At 39.2% G+C, this 24,367-nt stretch overlaps 1 protein-coding gene across 13 annotated transcripts in view; it reads left to right on the top strand.

Moving 5' to 3' along the window:
- CCDC66 (coiled-coil domain containing 66) overlaps positions 1-24,367 on the top strand; it is a 62,540-nt gene that overhangs the window by 20,557 nt on the left and 17,616 nt on the right. For 12 of the 13 annotated variants that reach the window (XM_082637435.1, XM_082637442.1, XM_082637441.1 and 9 more), the window contains 6 exons: positions 11,092-11,223; positions 11,618-11,868; positions 12,081-12,165; positions 12,994-13,155; positions 14,705-14,849; positions 15,301-15,441. In XM_082637435.1, coding sequence (XP_082493561.1) covers positions 11,092-11,223; positions 11,618-11,868; positions 12,081-12,165; positions 12,994-13,155; positions 14,705-14,849; positions 15,301-15,441 — 916 coding nt within the window. The remainder of the gene's footprint in view (positions 1-11,091; positions 11,224-11,617; positions 11,869-12,080; positions 12,166-12,993; positions 13,156-14,704; positions 14,850-15,300; positions 15,442-24,367) is intronic. The other variant, XM_082637436.1, reaches the window with a different exon arrangement.

The raw sequence follows: 24,367 nt of genomic DNA, 5'->3' as shown, positions 1-24,367 counted from the left end.
CACACACACACAAAAATAAGGTGACCATATGTGCGTGGGGTTATCTCTGGGCTTTCTATCCTGTTGTTCCATTTATCTGTATTTCTGTTTTTTTTTTTTTTTTTGCGGTATGCGGGCCTCTCACTGTTGTGGCCTCTCCCGTTGCGGAGCACAGGCTCCGGACGCGCAGGCCCAGCGGCCATGGCTCACGGGCCCAGCCGCTCCGCGGCATATGGGATCCTCCCAGACCGGGGCACGAACCCGTATCCCCTGCATCGGCAGGCGGACTCTCAACCACTGCGCCACCAGGGAGGCCCTGTATTTCTGTTTTTGTGCCAGTACAATACTGTCTTGATTACTGTAGCTTTGTAGTATAGTGTGAAGTCAGGGAGCCTGATTCCTCCAGCTCCGTTTTTCTTTCTCAAGATTGCTTTGGCTATTTGGGGTCTTTTGTGTTTCCATACAAATTGTGAAATTTTTTGTTCTAGTTCTGTGAAAAATGCCAGTGGTAGTTTGAAAGGGATTGCATTGAATCTGTAGATTGCTTTGGGTAGTAGAGTCATTTTCACAATGTTGATTCTTCCAATCCAAGAACATGGTATCTCTCTCCATCTGTTTGGATCATCTTTAATTTCTTTCATCAGTGTCTTAACAGTTTTCTGCATACAGATCTTTTGTCTCCTTAGGTAGGTTTATTCCTAGGTATTTTATTCTTTTTGTTGCAATGGTAAATGGGAGTGTTTCCTTAATTTCTCTTTCAGATTTTCATCATTAGTGTATAGGAATGCAAGAGATTTCTGTGCATTAATTTTGTATCATGAAACTGTACCAAATTCATTGATTAGCTCTAGTAGTTTTCTGGTAGCATTTTCAGGATTCTCTATGTATAGTATCATGTCATCTGCAAACAGTGACAGCTTTACTTCTTCTTTTCCAATTTGGATTCCTTTAATTTCTTTTTCTTCTCTGATTGCTGTGGCTAAAACTTCCAAAACTATTTGAATAATAGTAGTGAGAGTGGACAACCTTGTCTTATTCCTGATCTTAAAGGAAATGTTTTCAGTTTTTCACCATTGAGGGTGATGTTGGCTGTGGGTTTGTCATATATGGCCTTTATTATGTTAAGGTAAGTTCCCTGTATGCCTACTTTCTGAAGGGTTTTTATCATAAATGGGTGTTGAATTTTGTCAAAAGCTTTTTCTGCATCTATGGAGGTGACCATATGGTTTTTCTCCTTCAGTTTGTTAATATGGTGTATCACATTGACTGATTTACATATATTGAAGAATCCTTGCATTCCTGGGATAAAAATATGGAATGCCTCATGAATTTGCGTGTCATCCTATGCAGGGGCCAAGCTAATCTTCTCTGTATCATTCCAATTTTAGTATATGTGCTGCCGAAGCAAGCACCTTTGTCCATTTTTGAATTGGATTTTCTTTTTTGTTGAGTAGTAGGAGTTCTTTACATATTCTGGTTATTAACTCCTTATCAGATATATAATTTACAGGTATTTTCTTCCATGCTTTGCCTTTTCACTCACTTCATAGTGTCCTTTCTTGTACAAAAGTTTTTAATTTTGATGAAGTGCATTTTACCTACTTTTTGTTTTTGTTGCCTGTGCTGTTGGTGTCATATCTAAGAAATCATTGCCAAATCTAACGTTGTGGAGCTTCCTCCTATGTTTTCTTCTAAAGGAGTTTTATAGTTTAGGTCTTTGATCCATTTTGAGTTAATTTTTATTTATGGTGTAAGGTAACGGTCCAGCTTCATTCTTTTGCATGTGGATATCCGGTTTTCCCAGCACCAGACTGTTCTTTACCCATCAAATAAATCATCTTGGTACTCTTGTCAAAAATCATTTGACTGTATATGAAAGGGTTTATTTCACAACCTTCTGAAAGGCACTCCATTCAGTTCGTTTGTTCTGTATGTCTGTCTTGAAACATGCCACTGTTTCACTGTTTTGATTACCATACCTTTGTAGTAAGGTTTGAGGGGCACGATGCGGGGCGAGCCTGCGGCGGCAGAGGTCGGCAGGACGTTGCACCAGCCTGAGGCGCGCCGTGCGTTCTCCCAGGGAAGTTGTCCCTGGATCCCGGGACCCTGGCAGTGGCGGGCTGCACAGGCTCCCCGGAAGGGAGGTGTGGATAGTGACCTGTGCTCGCACACAGGCTTCTTGGTGGCGGCAGCAGCAGCCTTAGCGTCTCATGCCCGTCTCTGGAGCTCCTTTAAGCAGCGCTCTTAATCCCCTCTCCTTGCGCACCAGGAAACCAAGAGGGAAGAAAAAGTCTCTTGCCTCTTCGGCAGGTCTAGACTTTTCCCGGACTCCCTCCCGGCTAGCCGTGGTGCACTAACCCTTTCAGGCTGTGTTCACGCCGCCCACCCCAGTCCTCTTCCTGCGCTCCACCGAAGCCCGAGCCTCAGCTCCCAGCCCCGCCCGCCCCGGCGGGTGAGCAGACAAGCCTCTTGGGCTGGTGAGTGCCGGTCGGCACCGATCCTCTGTGCGGGTATCTCTCCACTTTGCCCTACGCACCCCCGTTTCTGTGCTCTCCTCCATGGCTCCGAAGCTTCCCCCTTCCGCCACCCGCAGTCTCCGCCCACGAAGGGGCTTCCTAGTGTGTGGAAACCTTTCCTCCTTCACAGCTCCCTCCCACTGGTGCAGGTCCTGTCCCTATTCTTTTGTCTCTGTTTTTTCGTTTTTCTTTTGCCCCACCCAGGTATGTGGGGAGTTTCTTGCCTTTTGGGAGGTCTGAGGTCTTCTGCCAGCGTTCAGTGGGTGGTGTGTAGGAGTTTTTCCACGTGTAGATGTATTTCTGATGTATCTGTGGGGAGGAAGGTGATCTCCGCGTCTTACTCTTCCACCATCTTCCCCCTCTCTGTAGTACGGTTTGAAATCAGAAAGTGTTAAGTCCTCCAATTTTCTTTTTCAGTATTGTTTTACCTATTCAGGGTTCCTTGAGATTCCATATGAATTTTAGGATGCATTTTTCCATTTCTGCAAAAAACATGAAGATTTTCATAGGGGTTGCTTTGAATCTGTAGCTTGCTTTAGGTAATCCTGACAATACGAAGCCTTCCTATCCATAAAGGTAGGATCTTTCCATTTATTGATATTTGTGTCTTTAATTTCTGTCAACAGTGTTTTGTAGTTTTCAGTGTACATGTCTTTGGCCTACTTATTCCTAAGTATTTTATTCTTAGTATTTGGTGCTATTGTACATGGAATAGTTTTTTTAATTTTCTTTTCCCAGATTGTTCATTGTTAGTGTATAGAGATGCAGCTGATTTTTTTCTCCTGGTTTTGTATCCTGCAACTTCGCTGAATTTGGTTTATTCTAACAGTTGTGTATGTGTGTATAGACTCTTGAAGGTGGTGTTTATTGTGCAGCATATGAGTTTGTTGTGGATCCTTTTGGTATTATATTTTCTTAATGAGTAGATATACAAACACCCGTCTGCATTAATGCCCAAGATATTCATATATGATAATCATCACTGAATTACATATATTTATCTTTTCCTTTTTTTGGTATTTCAACTTTCTGACTTTTAAAAATATTATGTATTATTTCTGACATACAAAAGGATATGTTGACCTTAAAAAACAAAAAGAGCAAGTTATTTTACCAGCAACATGAGTTTATTTGGGAATAGTCGACAGTTGTAATTCAGGACAAGCAAACTGTGACAAACCTTAGGCAAGTTTGGAGAACAGAGGAGAGGAACTTGATTTTGTAGAGGAAAGGAGGAAATTGGGGCGGGCTGTGGTAGCTGCAGGTGGTGGGAAGCTTGTTGCTGGTCAGAAGGAAATCTTGGCGGGGTCTGTAAGCTGTGGTGAGTCGTATATGGGTGAGAGCTCCCCCTTCAGGGCTTTCTGACTCCATTTTAAATGAGGTTTCTTTTATTCTTTTTCACAGGTATAAAGGATAATCCTTAAAACATTTATATCCATGTCATGTACCAAAAAGAGCTCATTATAGCATGATTCAGAGTTCAGCAAGAATTTCTCTAGATTTATAGCACTTACAGGACAGGATTTTTTTTTTTTTTTTTTTTTTTTTTTTCTTTTTGTGGTATGCGGGCCTCTCACTGTTGTGGCCTCTCCCGTTGCGGAGCACAGGCTCCGGACGCGCAGGCTCAGCGGCCATGGCTCACGGGCCCAGCCGCTCCGCGGCATATGGGATCCTCCCAGACCGGGGCACGAACCCGCATCCCCTGCATCAGCAGGCGGACTCTCAACCACTGCGCCACCAGGGAGGCCCAGGATTTTTTTTTTTAAATAGCCAGTCACAACGCAGTAGAATAAAAATGGAATGCCTAGAACCTTTATATTCCATTTGTTGTCAGGTTACTTTAGAATTCTGAGAAGAGTGTTTGTGAATTATGAAGCCCTTTCCACAACAGAAATGGGTTGTGACTAAGTTATAAACTAGTACCAGTCCACTGATGGCCTAATTTCAGAAGAAAGAAATACAGTAGCTTGACCAAAATGAATCAGTCCTAGCTAAAGCTTCCCTTTGCCTCTCTATACTGGACAGTCTTGGAATCAGAGGAACCCTATCTCAGTTCTCCAAAATTAAACTTTATGGAAGGAAATCCTCTTCCTTATTCAAAACTGAGTGGGGGGGAATTCCCTGGTGGTCCAGTGGTTAGGACTCTGTGCTTCCACTGCACAGGTTTGATCCTTGGTCAGGGAACTAAGATCCCGCATGCCGCATGGCGGGGCCAAAAAAAAAAAAAAGCCAACAACTGAGTGGGTCTCTTTGCCTTATCAGAAAGATTTAATAATTAAATAAAATAAGGAAATTGATTTGTTTGAGGGCCTGTTAGGATCCACGAAGTGTACTAAGTACTTCATATACCTGTGAATCGCCTTTTAGAATAAGAGGCAGAACTTACTAACAACTAAACAGGTGGAGGAGAACACTGAGAGTAAGTTGTGTACGCCAATTACCCATAACACTAAACCTAGATAAATCTCTCTTAAGTTAGGAAAAGAACAAAATGAACCTAAATTAGAAGAAATAGATCATGAAAATAAGGAATTTTCCTACCAGCTGTTGGTGGGAATGTAAATTAGTATAGCCATTATGGAAAACAGGATGGAGTTTCCTCTAAAAATTAAAAACAGAACTACCATACAATCCAGGAGTTCTACTTCTGGGTATTCTTCCAAAGGAAAAAACCCACTAAATTGAAAAGATATATGCATCCCATGTTCATTGCAGTTTACAATAGGGGAGATACAGAAGCAACCTAAGGTCTGTTGATAGATGAATGGATAAAGAAGTGGTATATGCATATAATGGCATGTTACTCAGCCATAAAAACAAATGAAACCTTGCTGTTTATAAAAACATGGACAGACCTAGAAGTCTATCCACTTACTTCACTTATGCTAAGTGAAGTAAGTCAAAGAAAGACAAAGAATACTATATGATTTCACTTATATGTAGAATCTAGGAAACAAAACAAATGAACAGAACATAATGAAGCAAACAGACTCATAGATACAGAGAATAAACAAGTGGTTTTGCTAGAGGGGAGGGGGGTGGAGGGATAAGTGAAATAGGCGACAGAAATTACGAGGTATGAGCTTGTAGTTAAAAAATATATGAGTCATGGAGATAAATGTACAGCATGGGGAACATAGTCAATAATACTGTAATAACTTTGTATGGTGACAGATGGTAACTAGACTTGTGATCATTTTGTAATGTATAGAAATATTGAATCACTATGTTGTGCACCTGGAACTAGCATAGTGTTGCAGGTCAGTTTTACTTAAATTTAAAAATTAAAAAAAAAAGGAAAGAAAATAAGGGCACCAGTCGGTGAAATATATAATGAGTGAAAATGGCATTGCAGGTAGAGAGTGAATCATTAGTAAGTTAATATATTATGCCAATAATTATGAAAACTTAGATGAAGTGGGTAAATTACTGGAAAAGTTATAACTTACAGGAACTGACTTAAAAAGAAGTAAAAATCTTGAATAGTTATGTAACTGTTAAAGTAATTGTAGATCTGGGTAAAAAAAAACCTTTCCCACAAGGAAAATAAAATGCCCACGTGGTTTTACTGACAATTTCTACCAAACTTTAAAGAAATAAATCCCAAATTTATTCAGATTTCCAGGCAGTAGAAATATGAAATGGCCCCCAATTCATTCTGCAAGCCCAGTATAAACTTGGTATTAAAGCCAGAAACATAACAAAAAAGGAAAATTAGGTTTATTTCATTCATGAATATACACACAAAAATTCTAAAAAATATATTAACAAGTAAAATTTGATAATGTGGAAAAAGGTAATATATCATGACTAAGGTTCATAATGGGTTAAGGGAATTTTTTAAAAGCCGCTAGTGTACCTTTTTTTTTTTTTTTTTTTTTTTTTTTGGCAGTACACGGGCCTCTCACTGTTGCGGCCTCTCCCGTTGCGGAGCACAGGCTCCGGACGTGCAGGCTCAGCGGCCATGGCTCACGGGCCCAGCCGCTCCGCGGCATGTGGGATCTTCCCAGACCAGGGCACGAACCCGTGTCCCCTGCATCGGCAGGCGGACTCTCAACCACTGCACCACCAGGGAAGCCCCAAGTGTACCATTTTAACATAATAAAACAAAACATTTCAATAGATGCAGGAAAAGCATTTGATAAAACCCAAAGCCAGTTTGTTAAGGACAGTATTTCAGGCAATTAGTCTAGAAGGAATTTCCAATTGAGTATTTAAAAACAACAACAACAACAACCCTATAGCAAACATCATACTAAATGAGAAATTTTAGTAGGATTCCCTCTAAAATTAAAAATTAAATAAAATGCCCATATTATTATTACTATTTGTTATTGGTAGTCCTCTCCAGTATAGCAAGACAAATTAAAAGTCTTAAGAACTGGAAAGGAAAAAATAAAATTGTAGCAATTTGTCATTTATATAGAAAACCCAAAGAATCTATGGGCAAAATATTTTAGAAATTAAAAGTGAGAATTAAGGGCTTCCCTGGTGGCGCAGTGGTTGAGAGTCCACCTGCCAATGCAGGGGACACGGGTTCGTGCCCCGGTCTGGGAAGATCCCACATGCCGCGGAGCGGCTGGACCCATGAGCCATGGCCGCTGAGCCTGCGCGTCCGGAGCCTGTGCTCCGCAACGGGAGAGGTCACAACAGTGAGAGGCCCGCGTACCGCAAAAAAAAAAAAAAAAGAGAATAATTTGCTAGGCCATAAAGTCTCAACAAATTTCATAGGTTTAGATTACACAGAATATGTTATCTGATCACAGTGGAATTAAGCTAGATATCAGTAACAACAAAATTTCCAAATGTTTGATATTTAAACAATAGTCTTCTAAGTGAAAGAAAACTCGGAATTAGAAAGTGTTTTGAACCGAATGATGATGAAATATATATGAGAACATATGAGCTTCCTGTGCTTGGAAGTTTATAGGCTTAAATGCATTTCTTGGAAGAGGAAGACTGAAAGCAAAACATAAATGACCTAAGTATTCATATCAAGAAGTTAGAGAAAGAATTGCAGCAATTAAACCCAAAGGAAGTAGAAGGAAGGAAATAAGATCAGAAAAGTTAGATACAACTCTGTATCCATGGGTGCCAGATCCATGGATTCAACCAATCTTGGACTGAAAATGTTTGGAAAAAACTTCCAGATGCCATGAGTCTTAATAAGATACTTAACACCTCTGTGCCTTAGTTCTCATTTCTATAAAAATGATGCCTACCCCATAATTTTATTGTGGAAATTAATGTACATAAAATGCCCAGCAGTGCTTGTAACAGAGTGTTGTCAGCCAATTCGTATTATTATTGTTATTATTGTGAGGGCTAAAAAAGATAACATACATAAAGTTCTTTATATATAAAAATGTATAATAAAGTAATTATTTAGTCAGTTAAAAAAAAAAAGGAAGAAAATATCAGAGAAAAAATATTCCAGAAAGTTTCAAAAAGCCAAACTTCAATTTGCTACGCATTGGCAACTAGTTACGTAGCATACACATTCTGTTAGGTATTATTAGTAACCTAGAGTTGATCTTAAATACACATGAGGATGTGCATAGGTTACATGCAAATACTACACCATTTTATATAAGGGACTTGAGTATCTGCCAGTTTTGGTATCTTCAGGAGGCCCTGCAACCCAGTACCCCACAGATACCAAGGGACGATCGTGTTAGTAAAATTGGAAAATAAGGAAAAGACTGAACAGATATGGCTCCAAAGATATGGCCAATAAGCACATGAAAACTAGGATTTTAGCCATGTGCACAACTGTGTAGTCCTGGTTCCAGAGATTTTACAGTTACTTTCAAGTTCACAGTACTCCAACCCACCCTCCAAAATGATTGTAGCTATTGGTTGTGCTGCTCTTCCTCTTGGAAGATCTGGTTTTTTCTAGCCCAGTTTTCTGAAACCACCCACCACCCAGAAGAATGCCTTTTATGCCTACTGAGTTGACAAGATGAGTAGGTGGACAGACTGTCTAAAGTGAGGAGGCTCTTGGTGTCTGGACTTGGGAATCATGCACTGGCAAGCAGGACTATTCTGGACCATGGCAAAGTCACCACTGAGTGTTCTCCTTTCACAGACATGCATTTTTAGACTGCTTTAAGGGGAGAATTAAATGAAACAGAACTAAGCATGTTTAGGTGACCATTTGAAAAGCCTCTGCTTTCTGTTCTGATATAGCAGCTGCCATTCATACAGCATTTATATTAGGAGTAAGACTAGCATTTTCTAACATAGAAGAACTTGAAGGTAGCTAAAAATTTACATTAGGAACCTGTAACATTAGGAACTGTTTGTGGGGAAGTGTGTATTGAGTACCTGTGAAAATGAGTTTTCACTCAAGGCTGTCACTTGAGAATAGGCTCAAAATAGTGTTTAGAAAAGGAGCTTTTATGTAGGGGAAGGGGGCGTCTGAGGTCAATAATGTGAAAGAGAGAAAGTGAAAAAGTGAGTGAACCTAGAGAAAGAGGGTTCTTTCCTTAGCCATGTTGAAGCATTAACAGAAGGGAGGTGCTAGATCAACATCGGAACACATTTGTTACACAGTGAGTCTTGCATTTTACACACATTTGCCTTACTCAGGTTTCAACTAAAATGAGCTCAGTAATCAAAAGGGAGTTTTCATTTACCTACCACCTCTCCCACCCCCCCCAGATCCTTATACTTTCATTCCTCTAACTGAATGCACATCGGGGAAGACTTGTAAAAAAGAAAGTAATAATTTAAAGAGTTTTCTAGTCGGTTGGAGAAGTGAAATGACTTATTCAGGTGGCAAGCAAGTAAGACAAGGATGTAAGACATCCTTGAGTAAAAAGTTGAAGACTGAATTGGAAGAACTGGTTATTAAATTTTCCACAGGGTTGTAAATATAAGACGTATATAAAGCATTTGATGAGGATTTTAGGAATTTTCAAGGGTATTTTGACTTGTGTCTTATCCTTGAATAATTTGAAACCCCACCAAAATTTGAAACCAGATCTGGTTACATCAGACTTAAGAAACAGATTACAGAATTCTGTGTTGATTCAATGCCATATTGTGAATTTGTTTTTTTTTTTCTTTTTTCTTTTTTTTTGGCCATGCCGTGTGGCTTCTGGTATCTTAGTTCCCCGACCAGGGATTGAACCTGCTCCATTGGCAGTGAAAGCGCGGAGTCCTAACCACTGGACTGCCAGGGAATTCCCTGTGAATTTCTTATAAGGAGTTCAAAGGGTCCTTTTTTTTTTTTCTTTCCAGTTTGACCTCTAAAATAACATTTCTAAAAATAGAAGAACTGTTAAATCACTTACCTGAAGATAATGCTCCTTTTGAAGTGGTTCTTTTAGGCTTAAATAAATAGGGTTGGTTTTTATCTATTTAAAAATGTGTGGGAGCACCTGAGATTAGAAGATTTTTCCTTTTTGTGTAAGTATTTCCTTTGATCAAAGCAATTGGTTGAAAACTAATGAGCTTTGCCATTATATTATTCTGTCAAACTTTTTAAAAAATTATGTCCTGTAGTTACATCATGTAACAATGTTTTGTTGCTTAGCTCTTGCATTTTAGGACAGTTTGAGTAGAATATATGCTTTCCTTTTTGTTAAAGCATACTAAACTCTCATAAGTTAAAGGAACAATAAATTTTTATGCTACTGTTCTTATTTTTCTTAGAATTCAAGGACTTAATCTGGACACAATATATTTTTCTTATTGAAATGTCATAGATCATGCTAGGGCTGTAGCAGCAGAAATGGGAAAAAAAGGTATCTAAAAGAGGCATTATGATTCAGTAGAGAAAGCCTCTGGCTCTATTATATCCTCCTGGCTCTTGGTCCAAAAGCAATGTTTTTGTATTCTGAAGCCAAGTGTTAAACAGTATTCATCTATTTCAACGATTCCTTTCAAAGTAAATGAGACTATATTAGGATAGAAATTTGAAAGTCTTACAATTGGTTTGGAGAAAATTTTCTATTTTTCATTAGAAAATTTCCTTTCTTTACACTTACTTAGTTATCTTATATCCTTCTGCTAGTATATGTTACAAATATGATTCTGAAAATTAGAATATATCTACTTAATTCTTGTATACTCGAATTTTTAAAAAAGTATTATTTATTTATTTATTTATTTTGACTGCACTTGGTCTTTGTTGCATGCGGGCTTTCTCTAGTTGTGGTGAGCGGGGGTGGGGCACTACTCTTTGTTGCAGTGCGTGGGCTTCTCATTGTGGTGGCTTGTCTTTGTTGCGGAGCATGGGCTCTAGGCATGCAGGCTTCAATAGTTGTGGCATGCGGGGGCTCAATAGTTGTGGCTCGCGAGCTGTAGAGTGCAGGCTCAGTAGTTGTGGCACACGGGCTTAGTTGCTCCATGGCATGTGGGATCTTCCTGGACCAGGGCTTGAACTTGGGTCCCCTGCATTGGCAGGCGGATTCTTAACCACTGTGCCACAAGGGAAGTCCCTCGAATTTTTTTGTTTAAAATTATTGCTTCTCTTAGAGATAAATACCTTACCATGTTAAATCTATATAAATTCTTTGGAAAGATTTGTAAATATAAAGTGGTTAGAAAAAGAGGTAAACTTTTGATGGTATTGATGACTGTTGTTTAGGAAGCAGTACTGACAGAGTGCCCTTTCAGTCCTGTGAAACAAGAACAGCAGAGAAAATGGATTGAAGAGTTGAACAAGCAAATAGAGGATGACCGGCAAAAAAAAGTAGAGGAAAAAGTTATATCTTCAAAGGTAATTTATGAAGTTTTATTGGTATAAAGGGGAAAAAATAATTTCAGAGTCTCAAATTATAAACTTAAAAGTATCCTGAAACTATTTGACAAGACTATTCAAATTATTCCATATTTGCTCTTGTGAACCTTTCATTGAATGAATTCAGTGTGATTTTGCACAGCTTCTTGTAACTGACTTTTTAGAAATTTCCTAATTCTTTGAATTTTTCATATTCTCCAAGCTTAGTTGTCTAAATGTATATGGAATCAATACAGGATACAGTTTTGTTAATCTTTATGATGCTTGTTCTGCTGTGTGGTGACTTTTAGAAATCATGTTTATTTGTCATTTGGGATTTGAAACATAAGAAGAGTTGGAAGAGTTCTTAGCAGTTCTTATTTGCCGTGATTAGGGTGAGGAGCATGACAGATGGGCAATACATTTTGATTCATTCAAGAGCTGTCCTGGTTCTCAGTCTCAACTGTCCTCTCGGTCAACGCAAACACAACCAGAGTACTTCTGTGTCTCCCCGGACGCTCAGGACCTGGCTGATATCAGCAGTCTGTATACACCTGCAGCGGGAAGCCAGGTTGAACCTTCAGAGGAGGAGCACGTAGCAAGACCTGTTAGAGACGTGGCTGTGGAAAGCAGTAAGAAAAGGAAGTAAGTGCCTCCTTCAGCACCTGTTGGTGTTTAAGGAGGTCTGTGTGCCGCTTTAGGATTGTTGTTGTATTTGTATCTTAATTGGTTTCAGGTTTGGTGTTTTTCTTTACAGTAGAAATGACTAGTAGATACATTTCAAACAAAAATGACTTAGCACCTTGTTAAACCCACCTTTTGGGGGTTTTAAATAGCTAATGGATCTGTCTTGCCAGCTTTCTCCGTTCTATGACTGCTCTTTTGGACCCAGCTCAAATTGAGGAACGAGACAGGAGACGACAAAAACAGTTAGAACATCAGGTATTGCATTGTCAAATGTTGTTCTTTGCCTTAATCATTAGTAGTCATGGCCTAGATACCTAAGTAAATGGAAATTAAAATTCCAGTATAAACTTACAGAACAGGCCCTGCACAGTCCTGTGATGAATCTAATCCCTACTCCAACTGGCATTATATTAGAATTATACTTAACCTTGAGAACCAGACAGTATCATGTAGTACAGCCACCTGCCTTCCAAGGAAGAAGGTCTTTAATGTTTAGGTTGTGTATCTGAAATGACACTAAATCTTAAGTTGGTATTGGATATTTTTTTCTCCAATTCTCCTGAATTCTGTTCAGGATGAGAATTAGTTCTTTGAAAGGGAAAGAGATACAAGGGATTGAAGTAGAATTATGATTAAGAAATCTAATGGATAATATAAGAAAGGAAACTAAGATTAAAATTTTGTCCTGATTTTAGTCTAATACTAAAGGGACTTAAATGTCTAATAATTCGGCAAAATCTCTACTATATGAAGAATTTGGCTTAGTTAATATGGTTACTTGCAGTCGGTTAAGTGAACAGACATTTATAGAGCATCTGCTATTTTTACCAGGCACTATGCTAAGCACCGAGATTGTTTCTTCAGTTGTTTTTCTCTTAGTTCTTCTACGAGCCCTCCTGGGGTTAAAGAAAAAGCATGTAGAACTTGATGGGAGATGGGAAAAATACATTGGAAACCTGACATTTTAATTTAACTCATAAACGTATTACTCTCTATATATTGATAAACATTTTTGAAACACCAGATGCTTTATGGATTTTTTTAAAATTTATGACAATAATTCATGTTACTGTTTATGACTAGAAAGCCATCACTGCTCAGGTAGAAGAGAAGCGCAAGAAGCAGCAGCTTGAAGAAGAGCAAAGAAAGAAGGAGGAACAAGAGGAGGAGCGTCGCTTAGCACGGGAACAAGAAGAGATGCAGAAACAGTATGAAGAAGATATACTTAAGCAAAAACAAAAGGAAGTAGGTATTTATATCCTAACTGTAACATTTTAGAGTAAAAATGGGTGTGTTGTTTTTTGGGTTTTTTGTTTTGTTTTGTTTTTGGCTGCGTTGGGTCTTTGTTGCTGTGCGCGGGCTTTCTCTAGTTGTGGCGAGCAGGGGGCTACTCTTTGTTGCGGTGTGTGTGCTTCTCATTGCTGTGGCTTCTCCTGTTGTGGAGCACGGGCTTTAGGCGCGTGGGCTTCAGTAGTTGGAGCACGCAGGCTCAGTAGTTGTGGCACATGGGCTCTAGAGCGCAGGCTCAGTAGTTGTGGCGCACAGGCTTAGTTGCTCCACGGCATGTGGGATCTTCCTGGACCAGGGATAGCACCTGTGTCCCCTGCATTGGCGGGCGGATTCTTAACCACTGTGCCACCAGGGAAGTCCCTGGCTGTGTTTTTAAAGAAAAAATAACCAGAACATTTGCATGTGTTTTGAAATTGTGAAACTGTATGCAGAAACATTAAAGCTTTGCATAAAGAAGGTTTTGAAAGTAGGAGGGAAGCTGGAGGTTTTATTGTTTCAAATGATTGATTCACAAATGCTGTACTCCTTGGGTTTCTTCTCTCTGCTAAGGAGGTCAGGATGAGTTATTACAGCATAAAACAAAAGTTATCCATTTGCTTGATTTTTAAATGTTTTCTAAGCAATGATTATTATATTAATAAATTTCTAAATAGGTTAAGAGAAATGATTGGCCTTTCTGTCTGTATCCACTTGTGAACAGGAGCATTTACTTGCAGAGTCATTGGCTGGGATTGATGATAGAGTTTGTTGCTGTGTTAGAGGATTCCTCTGTGCTAAGTAAGGGTCTATTAAAAAGAGTAGATGTCTGGTTGGCTAGGAGAACCCCTGTATTAAGTGGTACAGACTGCATAGGTACGGTGATGTCAAGTGCCATGTTTGAGTGGACCTGACAAAGAGCAAGTTATACAATGACATTGGATTGCCAAAGGTTCTTGAGGTCTACAGAGCAGACCATACAGCATTCCCCCTGGAGCTGGGAGGTGGCGCTGAGAGACTGCCTTTTCTTGCCGTTTCCAGCTTGCAACCTTTGCTTCAGAATTAGCTGATGAAGGTACATATGGTTTAGGTTCTGATTTCATTATGTTGAATAGGCTGAGCCAACTACACCTATGAAATAACTACATACATGAAAAAAAATCAGTGTCATTTGCTTGAATTGTAAAAAATGGCCATAAATCTTGAGTATTACCTCTTATTATCTATTTTTTTTATCTTAGTAAAATTCAGGTGGAATTGACCGTTGGTTTTAGAAGTTTTGAAAACTTTATAGAATGGGTAAAAGAGTGTTTGTATTTGTGGCCTAATACAGCTGTAGAAAAAGGTACTAAAATGAAATCTGCAAAAGGGAAGGAACTTTGTTCTCTTGGCTTCTCTACTCCCAGTATCTTGAATAGTGCCTGGCACATAGTAGGAGCTTAGAAAATATCTACTGAGAGAAAATATTCAAGTCTGTACATGTTTGATAATTGTATTTAATTAACTTTGTGCACTTCAATATTGATAGGAAATCATGACTCTTAAGACAATTGAACTGTTCCAGACGATGCAGAGAGCGCAGGAGCTGGCACAGAGACTGAAACAAGAACAGAGAATCCGAGAATTGGCTCAAAAGGGACATGACACTTCTAGATTGATTAAAAAACTTGGCAGTAAGCATTGGACTAGAATTTTATTTATAATATTTCTTGAAAATTTTAAATAATTGCCTATTTTTAATACCTTTAAACACCTGTTAACTAAATATTTTTTGAGGAATTTCAGACTTTGAACTAATGTAAATTTATAATGCTTACTTGGGAAATTGCCTTAAGAGTAGAACTAAATAATGTTATAATTTTCAGTATCTTTTCACATACATTTTCTTCTATTTTCCTCACAATAGGTAAAATGTGTACTTTTGTACCCATTTTTACAGATATCCATTAAGTGATCTCCCGAAATTCAATAAGGGATAAGAATGCTGATAGCTTTTTGTAAGAAACTTTAGGCTCGCCCTTCTAAGTTTTTATTGCAGTGTTTGCACTGCTTGATTAAACTAAGAGTCTTGTGTGTATTTAGTTGCTGCTATGTCATTTTATCACATAACATTTATCTTGCCAGTTGATACAGTACAAGTGGAATATAATGCACCTACTGACAACGTTGCAAATTCAAGACATGGCTTGGATAAAATCAGTGGTAAAATGAATGCATATATCAGCTCTACAGCCTCTCCCAGGAAGGACACTGGTGTGCAAACAGGTATTGGTGTATAAATTGTGATTTGGCTTAAAATTTAAGTCACAGGTAGAATTAAGTTAAATTAATTTAAAGTTTAAAATTTAAAGGAATTTGAGGTTTTCAGTAAGAGTTAGGAAATAAAGGTATTTCTTGGTTTTTAATTTCTCTATAGCAGCTTTATTAAGATATAATTTACATAGCATAAAATTTACCCTTTTGGGCTTCCCTGGTGGCGCAGTGGTTGAGAGTCCGCCTGCCGATGCAGGGGACACGGGTTCGTGCCCCGATCCCGGAAGATCCCACATGCCGCGGAGCGGCTGGGCCCGCGAGCCATGGCCGCGGAGCCTGTGTGTCCGGAGCCTGTGCTCCGCAACGGGAGAGGCCACAGCAGTGAGAGGCCCGCGTACAGCAAAAAAAAAAAAAAAAAAATTTACCCTTTTAAAGGGTGCAATTCAGTGTTTTTTTAAAGAGCACAGTTCAGTTTTTATATTCATAGTTGTGCAACCATCACTGTAATTAATTTAGAACATTTTTATTACTCCAAAAAGAAACTCTGTACCCATTGACAGTCATTCTCCATTTCCTCTCTCCCATCTATTCTTGGGCAACCACCAGTCTACTTTCTGTCTCTCTAGATTTGTCTGTTCTGGACATTTCATACAATTGGAATCATATCATATGTGGTCTTCCCTGTCTGGATTCTTTCACTTAGTATGTTTTAAGTTTCATCCATATTGTAGCATGTAATAGTAAGTACTTCATTCCTTTTTATCACTGAATAATATTCCATTTTATGGATATACCACCACATTTTGTTTATTCCTTCATCACTTGAGGATATTTGGGTTAATTCCACTTTTTGGCTGTTGGAAATATGCTGCTGTGAACATTCATGTGCAAATTTTTGTGTAGACATAAATTTTCAGTCTCTTGGGGGAGAAGAGTAGCATTGCTGAGTCGTATAGTAACTGTATGTTTAGAATACTGAGGAACTACTAAATTGTGTTCCACAGCAGCTGTACCATTTTACATTCTCACCAGAAATGTATGAAGATTCCGATTTCTTTACATCCTTGCCCGTACTTACTATACTCATGGTTGTAAAGTGCTCTCTCGTTATGATTGCTGACGTTGAGCATCTTTTCATGTGCTTGTTTTAAATTTTTACATAACTAATTAGGTAATATCCATGTTGGGTATCATTATCATAGGTCTCCATGCTTACTATGTATGAATCCTTTCAGCCCTCCACCCATGTGTCTAGGAAATATTTTTTCTTTTTTAAAATAACTTCCAATAAATCTTTTCATTTTTTTTGTAAAATTGAGATATAATTGACACATAACATTAGTTTCAGGTGTATAACATAATGTTTGAGATCTGTATATATTGTAAAATAATCACAATAATAAATCTAGTTAACATTCGTTACCATACAGAGTTACAGTAGTTAACATTCATTACCATACAGAGTAACAGTTTTTTTTCTTGTGATGAGAACTTTGAAGATTTACTCTCTTAGCAACTTTTCAAATATACAGTATAATATTATTAACTACAGCCAACATTCTGTACATTACATCCCCAGACTTACTTATTTTATAACTGGAAGGTTGTACATTTTGCTCACGTCCCAACCACCCTCTCTGGCAGCACCAATCTGTTCTCTGTATCTATGAGGTTTTTTTTTTTCCCACCCAGATTCCACATATACCTGAGGATCATATGATATTGGTCTGTCTTTTTGACTTACTTTACTTAGCATAATGTCCTTCAGGTCGATTCATTTTGTTGGAAATGGCAAAATTTCATTCTTTTGTATGGCTAATATTCCATTGTGTGTATATACATGTGTGTGTGTGTACACACAGTACATTTTCTTCATTCATCAGTAAACTTAGGTTGCTTCCATTTGTTGGCTATTGTAAATAATGCTGCAGTGAACAAAGGAATGCATGTATTTCTTTGAGTTAGTGTTTTTATTTCCTTCAGCTAAGTACCCAGAAGTGGGTTTGCTGGATCACGTGGCTCTATTTTTAAATTTTCAGGAACCTCCAGTACTGTTTTCCATAGTGACTGCACCAGTTTACATTCACACCAACAGTGCACAGGGTTCCCTTTTCTCCACTTCTTCACCAGCTCTTATTTCTTGTCTTTTTGATAATCGCCATTCTGACAGGTGTGAGGTGGTATTTCATTGTGATTTTGATTTGCATTTTCCTGATGATCAGGGATATTGAGCATCTTTTCACATATCCCTGTTGGCCATCTAGATGTTGCCTTTGGAAAAATGTCTATTCAGATATTCTGCCCTTTTTTTTTTTGCTGTACATGGGCCTCTCACTGCTGTGGCCTCTCGCGTCGCGGAGCACAGGCTCCGGACGCACAGGCCCAGCGGCCATGGCCCACGGGCCCAGCCGCTCCGTGGCATGCAGGATCCTCCTGGACCGGGGCATGAACCTGCGTCCCCCACATCGGCAGGTGGACTCCCAACCACTGTGCCACCAGGGAAGCCCTCTGCCCGTTTTTTAATTGGATTTTTTTTTGCTGTTGCATTGTATGACTTCTTAATTCATGATACATGATTTGCAAATATTTTCTCCCATTCAGCCTTTTCATCTTGTTATGGTTTCCTTTGCTGTACAGGACCTTTTTAGTTTGATGGAGTCTCAGTTGTTTATTTTTGCTAACGCTACCTTTGCTTTTTGTGTCAAATCCAAAAAATCACTGCCAAGACCGGTGTCAGAGAACTTACTGCCTATGTTTTCCTCTAGAAGTTTTATGATTTCAGGTCTTACATTTAAGTCTTCAATCTGTTTTTAATTCATTTTTGTGTATGATGTAAGATAGTGGTCAAGTTTCTTTCCTGTGCATGTGGCTGTCCATTTTTTCTAATGCCATTTATTGAAGAAACTGTTGTTTCTCTTTGGCTCTTTTGTTGTAAAATCATTGACTATATATGCATGAGTTTATGTCTGGGCTCTCTATTCTGTTTCACTGATCTATGTGTATGTCTTCATGCCAGTACCATACTGTTTTGATTACTACAGCTTTGTATTACAGTCTGAAATCAGGGAGCATGATGCCTCCAGCTTTGTTCTTCAATCTCAGGGTTGCTTTTGCTATTCAGGGTCTTTTGTGGTTCCATACAAATTTTAGGATTGTTTGTTCTGTTTCTGTGAAAAATATCTTTGGAATTTTGATAGGGATTCTATGGAATCTGTAGATTGCTTTGGGTAGCATGGTCATTTTAACAATATTAATTCTTCCAGTCCATGAGCTTGGAATATGTTTCTATTTATTTGAGTCGTCTTCAGTTTCTTTCATTAATGTCTTATAGTTTTCAGTGTACAGTTCTTTCACCTCCATGGTTAAATTTATTCCTAGGTATTTTATTCTTTTTTATGCACTTATAATTGGGATTGTTGCAGTTGTAAATGGGATTGTGTTCTTAATTTCTCATTCTGACAGTTCATTATTAGTGTATAGAAATGCAGCAGATTTTTGTATGTTTATTTTGTATCCTGCAAGTTTACTGAATTCATTTGTTATTTCTAATAGGGTTTTTTTTGGTGGCGGCTTTAAAGTTTTCTGTATACAATATGTCACCTGCAAATAGTGACAGCTTTACTTTTCCCTTACAAATTTGGATGCCTTTTCTTTTTTTTTTTTAAAGATGTTGCGGGTAGGATTTTTATTAATTAATTAATTTTTTTTGCTGTGTTATATCTTTGTTTCTGTGTAAGGGCTTTCTCTAGTTGTGGCAAGCGGGGGCCACTCACTATCGCGGCCTCTCTTGTTGCAGAGCACAGGCTCCAGACACACAGGCTCAGTAGTTGTGGCTCACGGGCCTAGTTGCTCCACGGCATGTGGGATCCTCCCAGACCAGGGCTCGAACCTGTGTCCCTTGAATTAGCAGGCGGACTCTCAACCACTGTGCCACAAGGGAAGCCCTGGATGCCTTTTCTTTCATTTTCCTCCCTAATTGCTCTCACTAGGACTTCCACTACTATGTTGAATAAAACCAGTGAGAGTGAGCATCCTTGTCTTGTTCCTGGCCTTTGAAAAAGTTTTCAGCTTTTCTTCATCGAGCATGATGTTAGTTGTGGATTTGACATATATGGCCCTTATTAGGTTGAAATACTTTCCCTCTGTACTCACTTTGTTGAGAGTTTTTATCATAAACCATTGTTGAATTTTGGCAAATGCTTTTTCTGCATCTGTTGAGATGATTATATGATCTTTATCCTTCACTTTGTTAACGTGGTATATTGATTCTGTTGCTTTTGGATAGAACGTTCGGTATATACCTGTGAAGTCCTTCTGATTTACTGTATCATAAAAGGCTGTTTGCTTATTGATTTTCTTTCCGGATGATCTATCCATTGATGTGAGTGGTGTATTAAAGTCTCCTACTGTTACTGTATTGCCATCTATTTCACCCTTTAGGTCTGTTAATATTTGCTTTATGTATTTTGGTGCTCCCATTTTGGGTCCATAAATACTTACAAATGTTATATTTTCTGGTGGATTGACCTCTTTAAATGCCCTCCTTTGTCTCTTGTTACAGACTTGGTTTTAAAGTCTATTTTGTCTGATATAAATGTAGCTATTCCCACTTTATTTTGGTTTTCAATTGTATGGAATATCTTTTCCCTTCTCTTCATTTTCAGTCTGTGGTGTGTCCTTGTATCTGATGTGAGTTTCTTGTAGGCAGCATGTAAGATAAGTGTGGGGTTTTTTTTTTAATCCATTTAGCCATTCTCTCTCTTTTGATTGGAGAATTGAGTCCATTCACATTTAAAGTAATTAAGGATAAGAATATATATATTGTACTTTCGTTAATTGTTTTCTGGTTGTTTTGTAGTTCCTCTTTGTCCCTTCTTCTCTTCCTTGGTGTTTTGATGACTTTCTTTAGTAGTATGCTTAGATACCTTTCTCTTTATCTTTTGTGTATCTACTATAGGTTTATGCATTGTGGTTATCCTGAGGCTTACATATAACAACTTTATAACAACTTAAGTTTGAATGCAATCTAAAGCTCTACATTTTTACTCTTCCCCTTCATGTTTTATGTTTCTTTTGTTTGTTTGTTTGTTTTTTGTGGTACGCGGGCCTCTCACTGTTGTGGCCTCTCCTATTGCGGAGCACAGGCTCAGTGGCCGTGGCTCACGGGCCCAGCCGCTCCGCGACATGTGGGATCCTCCTGGACTGGGGCACGAACCTGTGTCCCCTGCATCGGCAGGTGGACTCTCAACCACTGCGCCACCAGGGAAGCCTCATGTTTTATGTTTTTGATGTCATATTTTATATCTTTTTTAGTTCGTGTTTCCCATAACTATTTATTGTATTTATTTTTACTGCTTTTGTCTTTGAACCTTCATACTAGCTTTATGAGTGATTTATGAGATTTACGAGTGAATAATCCACTGCCTTTAATATTAACCTTTACAGTGAGATTTATACTTGTATATGTTTTTCTGTTGCTAATTATAGCACCCTTTCTTTTCAGCTTAAAGAAGCTCCTTTATAAAACCAGTTTAGTGGTGATGAACTCCTTTAGCTTTTGCTTATCTGGGAAAACTCTCTCCTTCGATTCTGAATGATAACTTTGCTGGATAGAGTATTCTTAATGGAAGTTTTTTTCTTTAAACACTACGAATATTTTATGCCACTGCCTCTGGCTTGCAGAGTTTCTGCTGAAAAATTTCATAGTCTTATGAGGGTTCCTTTGTACATAACAAGTTGTTTTTCTCTTGCAGCTCTTAAGTTTCTCTCCTTGTCTTTAACTTCTTTGACATTTTCATTATACTGTGCCTTGGTGTGTGGGTCCATTGGGTTCATCTTGCTTAGTGTTCTCTGGGTTTCCACAGAGCTTTCTTCCCCAAGGTGAGGGAAGTCTTAAGCCATTATTTCTTCAGATAAGTTTTCTGTCCCTTTTCTGTCTCCTGGGCCCCCTGTAATGCAAATGTTAGTTCACTTGATGTTGTCTCATAAATCCCTTAAGCTGTCTTCACTTTTATAATTCTTTTTTCTCTTTGCCACTCTGATTAGATGAATTCCGCTCCCCTGTCATCAGGTTCATGAACTTTTCTTCTGCTTCTATTAGTCTGATGTTGGACCTCTCTGTTTTTCAGTTTAGTTATTGTATTCTTCAGCTCTGTGGCTTCTATTTGGTACTATTTATATTTTATCTCTTCTGAAGTTCTCACTGTGTTTATCCATTGCTTTCTTGAATTTGGTGAGCATCTTTAGGATCATTACTTACGTTGAACTCTTTATCAGGTAGATTACTTATCACTTTTTCATTAAGGTTCTTTTATTCTTTCATTTGGAACATGTTCTTCCTTTGTTTCTTCATTTTTCTTGACTCTCTTTGTTGGTTTCTTTGCATTAAATGAACAGCCACCTCTTCCAGTCTTGAAGGAGTGGCCTTGTGTAGGAAATGAACCTTATCATTCAGTCTTACCCTAGCTTTTGGTTGTATCTCAAGCCTTTGTGATTGTCCATGCAGCATATTCTATTTTTAATAGCTCCCAGTGGTTGAGGAGGTGCCAGGACTTGTCAGTGTCCCAAATCTAAGCACCTAGATTCAAACTGACTGGAAGCCAGACTTGCAGGCAGTCTTTTAAAGTATACAAGTATATACAGTCCTGTGGGACTGCAAGCATAAGCTCCACTGGCCATCAGAGCTAGGCATTCTGGAGGTGTCTCCTGGATGGCAGTAGCAAAAACTGGGGCTCCAGACAAGTGTGTAAGCTCTTTTCTGGGAGACATCAGCAAGCTGTAGTGAGGCAGAGGATAAGTGCAAAGATGGCGTCCAGCAGCCTACATCCCTGAGAGCACCTCAGTAGGCCTCTAGATGTATGCCAAACCTGAAGCCTGCCCCTCAGGCCAAAGCTCCAGGATAAGCAGATAGACCTTTTCCATGGCAAGATAGGGTGTATGTGTTTCAGTTTCCTGTTTGTGTAGTGCCCTGGGGGTGGTAACATGCCAATAATTTTCAATTGTTATAGTCCCATGAGACCCTGAAACACAAGCCCCTCTGGTCACCAGAGCCAGGCAATCAAGAGACATCCCCCAGGCAGCAGCTGCAGAAACCAGGGCACAAGACGTAAAACCTGTGGCACCATAGACAGGTAAGAGCTCCCCTCCAAGAGATAATGGAGGACTAGAGCATAGCTGAGAGTATGAAGATGGTGCTTGGCCTCTAAGGTGCCTGGAAAGGGTTACAGTCAGCCCTTAGATACGTGTTTAATTAGGAGCCTGCCCCTCAGGCTGTAGCTATGATAAGCTAATAGGCTTCTTTCACAGAGAGACTGAACTGCATCTGTTTTCTCTTGCTGTGCCCTGGCAGTAGTAGCTGTTTAAGAACTCTTTCTCCATTGGTTACAGTCCTGTGGGACCTGCAAGCATAAGCGCTTGGCCACTAGAACCAGGTGATGTAGAAGTGTCCCCTGGTGGCAGCTGCAAAAATTGGGGCACCTCGCAAGGGTATAAGCTTTTTGGGAAATACTGGAAAGCGGGAGTAAGGTGGAGGAATAATGCAAAGGTTGCATCTAATGGTCTCCATTCCCTGAGAGCTTGTCCATAGGCCCCTAGATGTGTACCAAACTAGAAGCCTACCCTTAAGGCCAAACCTTTTGGAGAAGCAAATAAGAATCTTTCTCAGAAAGACTGGGGTTTGTTTCAGCCTGCTGTCCATGCAGGGCCCTGGGGGTGATAATCTGCCAAGAACTGTTTCTCTGATTGTTACAGTTTCAAGGGACCCAGGAATGTGACCCACCCGTGCCCCCCCCAACCCCTGCCTCCAGAGCCAGGCCATCAGGGGGCATCCACTGGGCAACAGCTGCAAAAACCAGGGCACCAGATGCATGTAAAAGTTCCCCTTCAGGGATACTGGCACTCTGAAATGGGGTAAAGGGAGTGGGTGAAGGTGGCGTGCACCAGCTATAGCAAGGCAGAGGGTGAGTGTGAAGATGGTACCTCCCCCCCGCCGGCCCGTTTGAAGCTGGGGGTGGGGAGTGTAACAGCGGGGCAGGGGCAGCAAGGTGGGAATAAAAGGCTTAGTGTTTTTTAATTTTTTTTAATTTATTTATATTTTTTGAGTATAAACAGAACATTTATTAAAGTACTTCTTAAAATTACAGAGTGCTTAGAGAAAATTCTTACAGAAACATCTGTAAGGAAAATAGTTTGGGCTAGTATTCAAAATGGCAGTAGTTCTTAGTATGCATCTACCTGTACTTCTCCCACCTCATTTTTATTCATTCTTATATAATAAACACTTACAGTACAATGTAAGGTATTCCTTATTTCAAACTTACCTAAGGTATTTTTCACCTGCTGACTTTAAAACTTTGGAGTAACTTGACTTAAATTTTTAAACTGTCACTGCAAGGTGAGTTCATCCCACCGCTTCATTTCAGTGAGGAGAGCCTGTCTTGAGTTCAAGCTTTTGTAATCCTTGGAATAGTCCAAAACTGCATAAAAGCCAATTTATGAGCTATCACTTTATTTATTTATTTTATTGGAGTATAATTGCTTTACAATTTACAGCGAAGTGAATATTGTACACTTTGTTGTACAACAAAGTGAATCAGCTATATGTATACCTCCTCTTGGACCTCCCTCCCCTGCCCCTGCATCCAGCCCATTTAGGTCATCACAGAGCACCAAGCTGAGGCTCCCTGTTCTATACCGCAGGTTCCAACTAGCTATGTGTTTTACACATGGTAGTGTATTTATGTCAAACCTAATCTCCCAATTCATCCCACCCTCCCCTTCCCTACCCTGTGTCCACACATCCATTCTCTACATCTATGTCCCTATTCCTCCTCTGGAAATAGGTTCATCGGTACTATTTTTCTAGATTCCACATATATGCATTAATATACAATATTTGTTTTTCTCTTTCTGACTTAACTTCACATTCTGTATGACAGAC

The sequence above is a fragment of the Mesoplodon mirus genome (assembly GCF_964341445.2).
Source record: "Mesoplodon mirus genome assembly, chromosome: 12".
Taxonomy (NCBI): Eukaryota; Metazoa; Chordata; class Mammalia; order Artiodactyla; family Ziphiidae; genus Mesoplodon; species Mesoplodon mirus.
The sequence above is the reverse complement of the archived record's forward strand: the minus strand, read 5'-3'. Positions and strand labels throughout refer to the sequence as shown.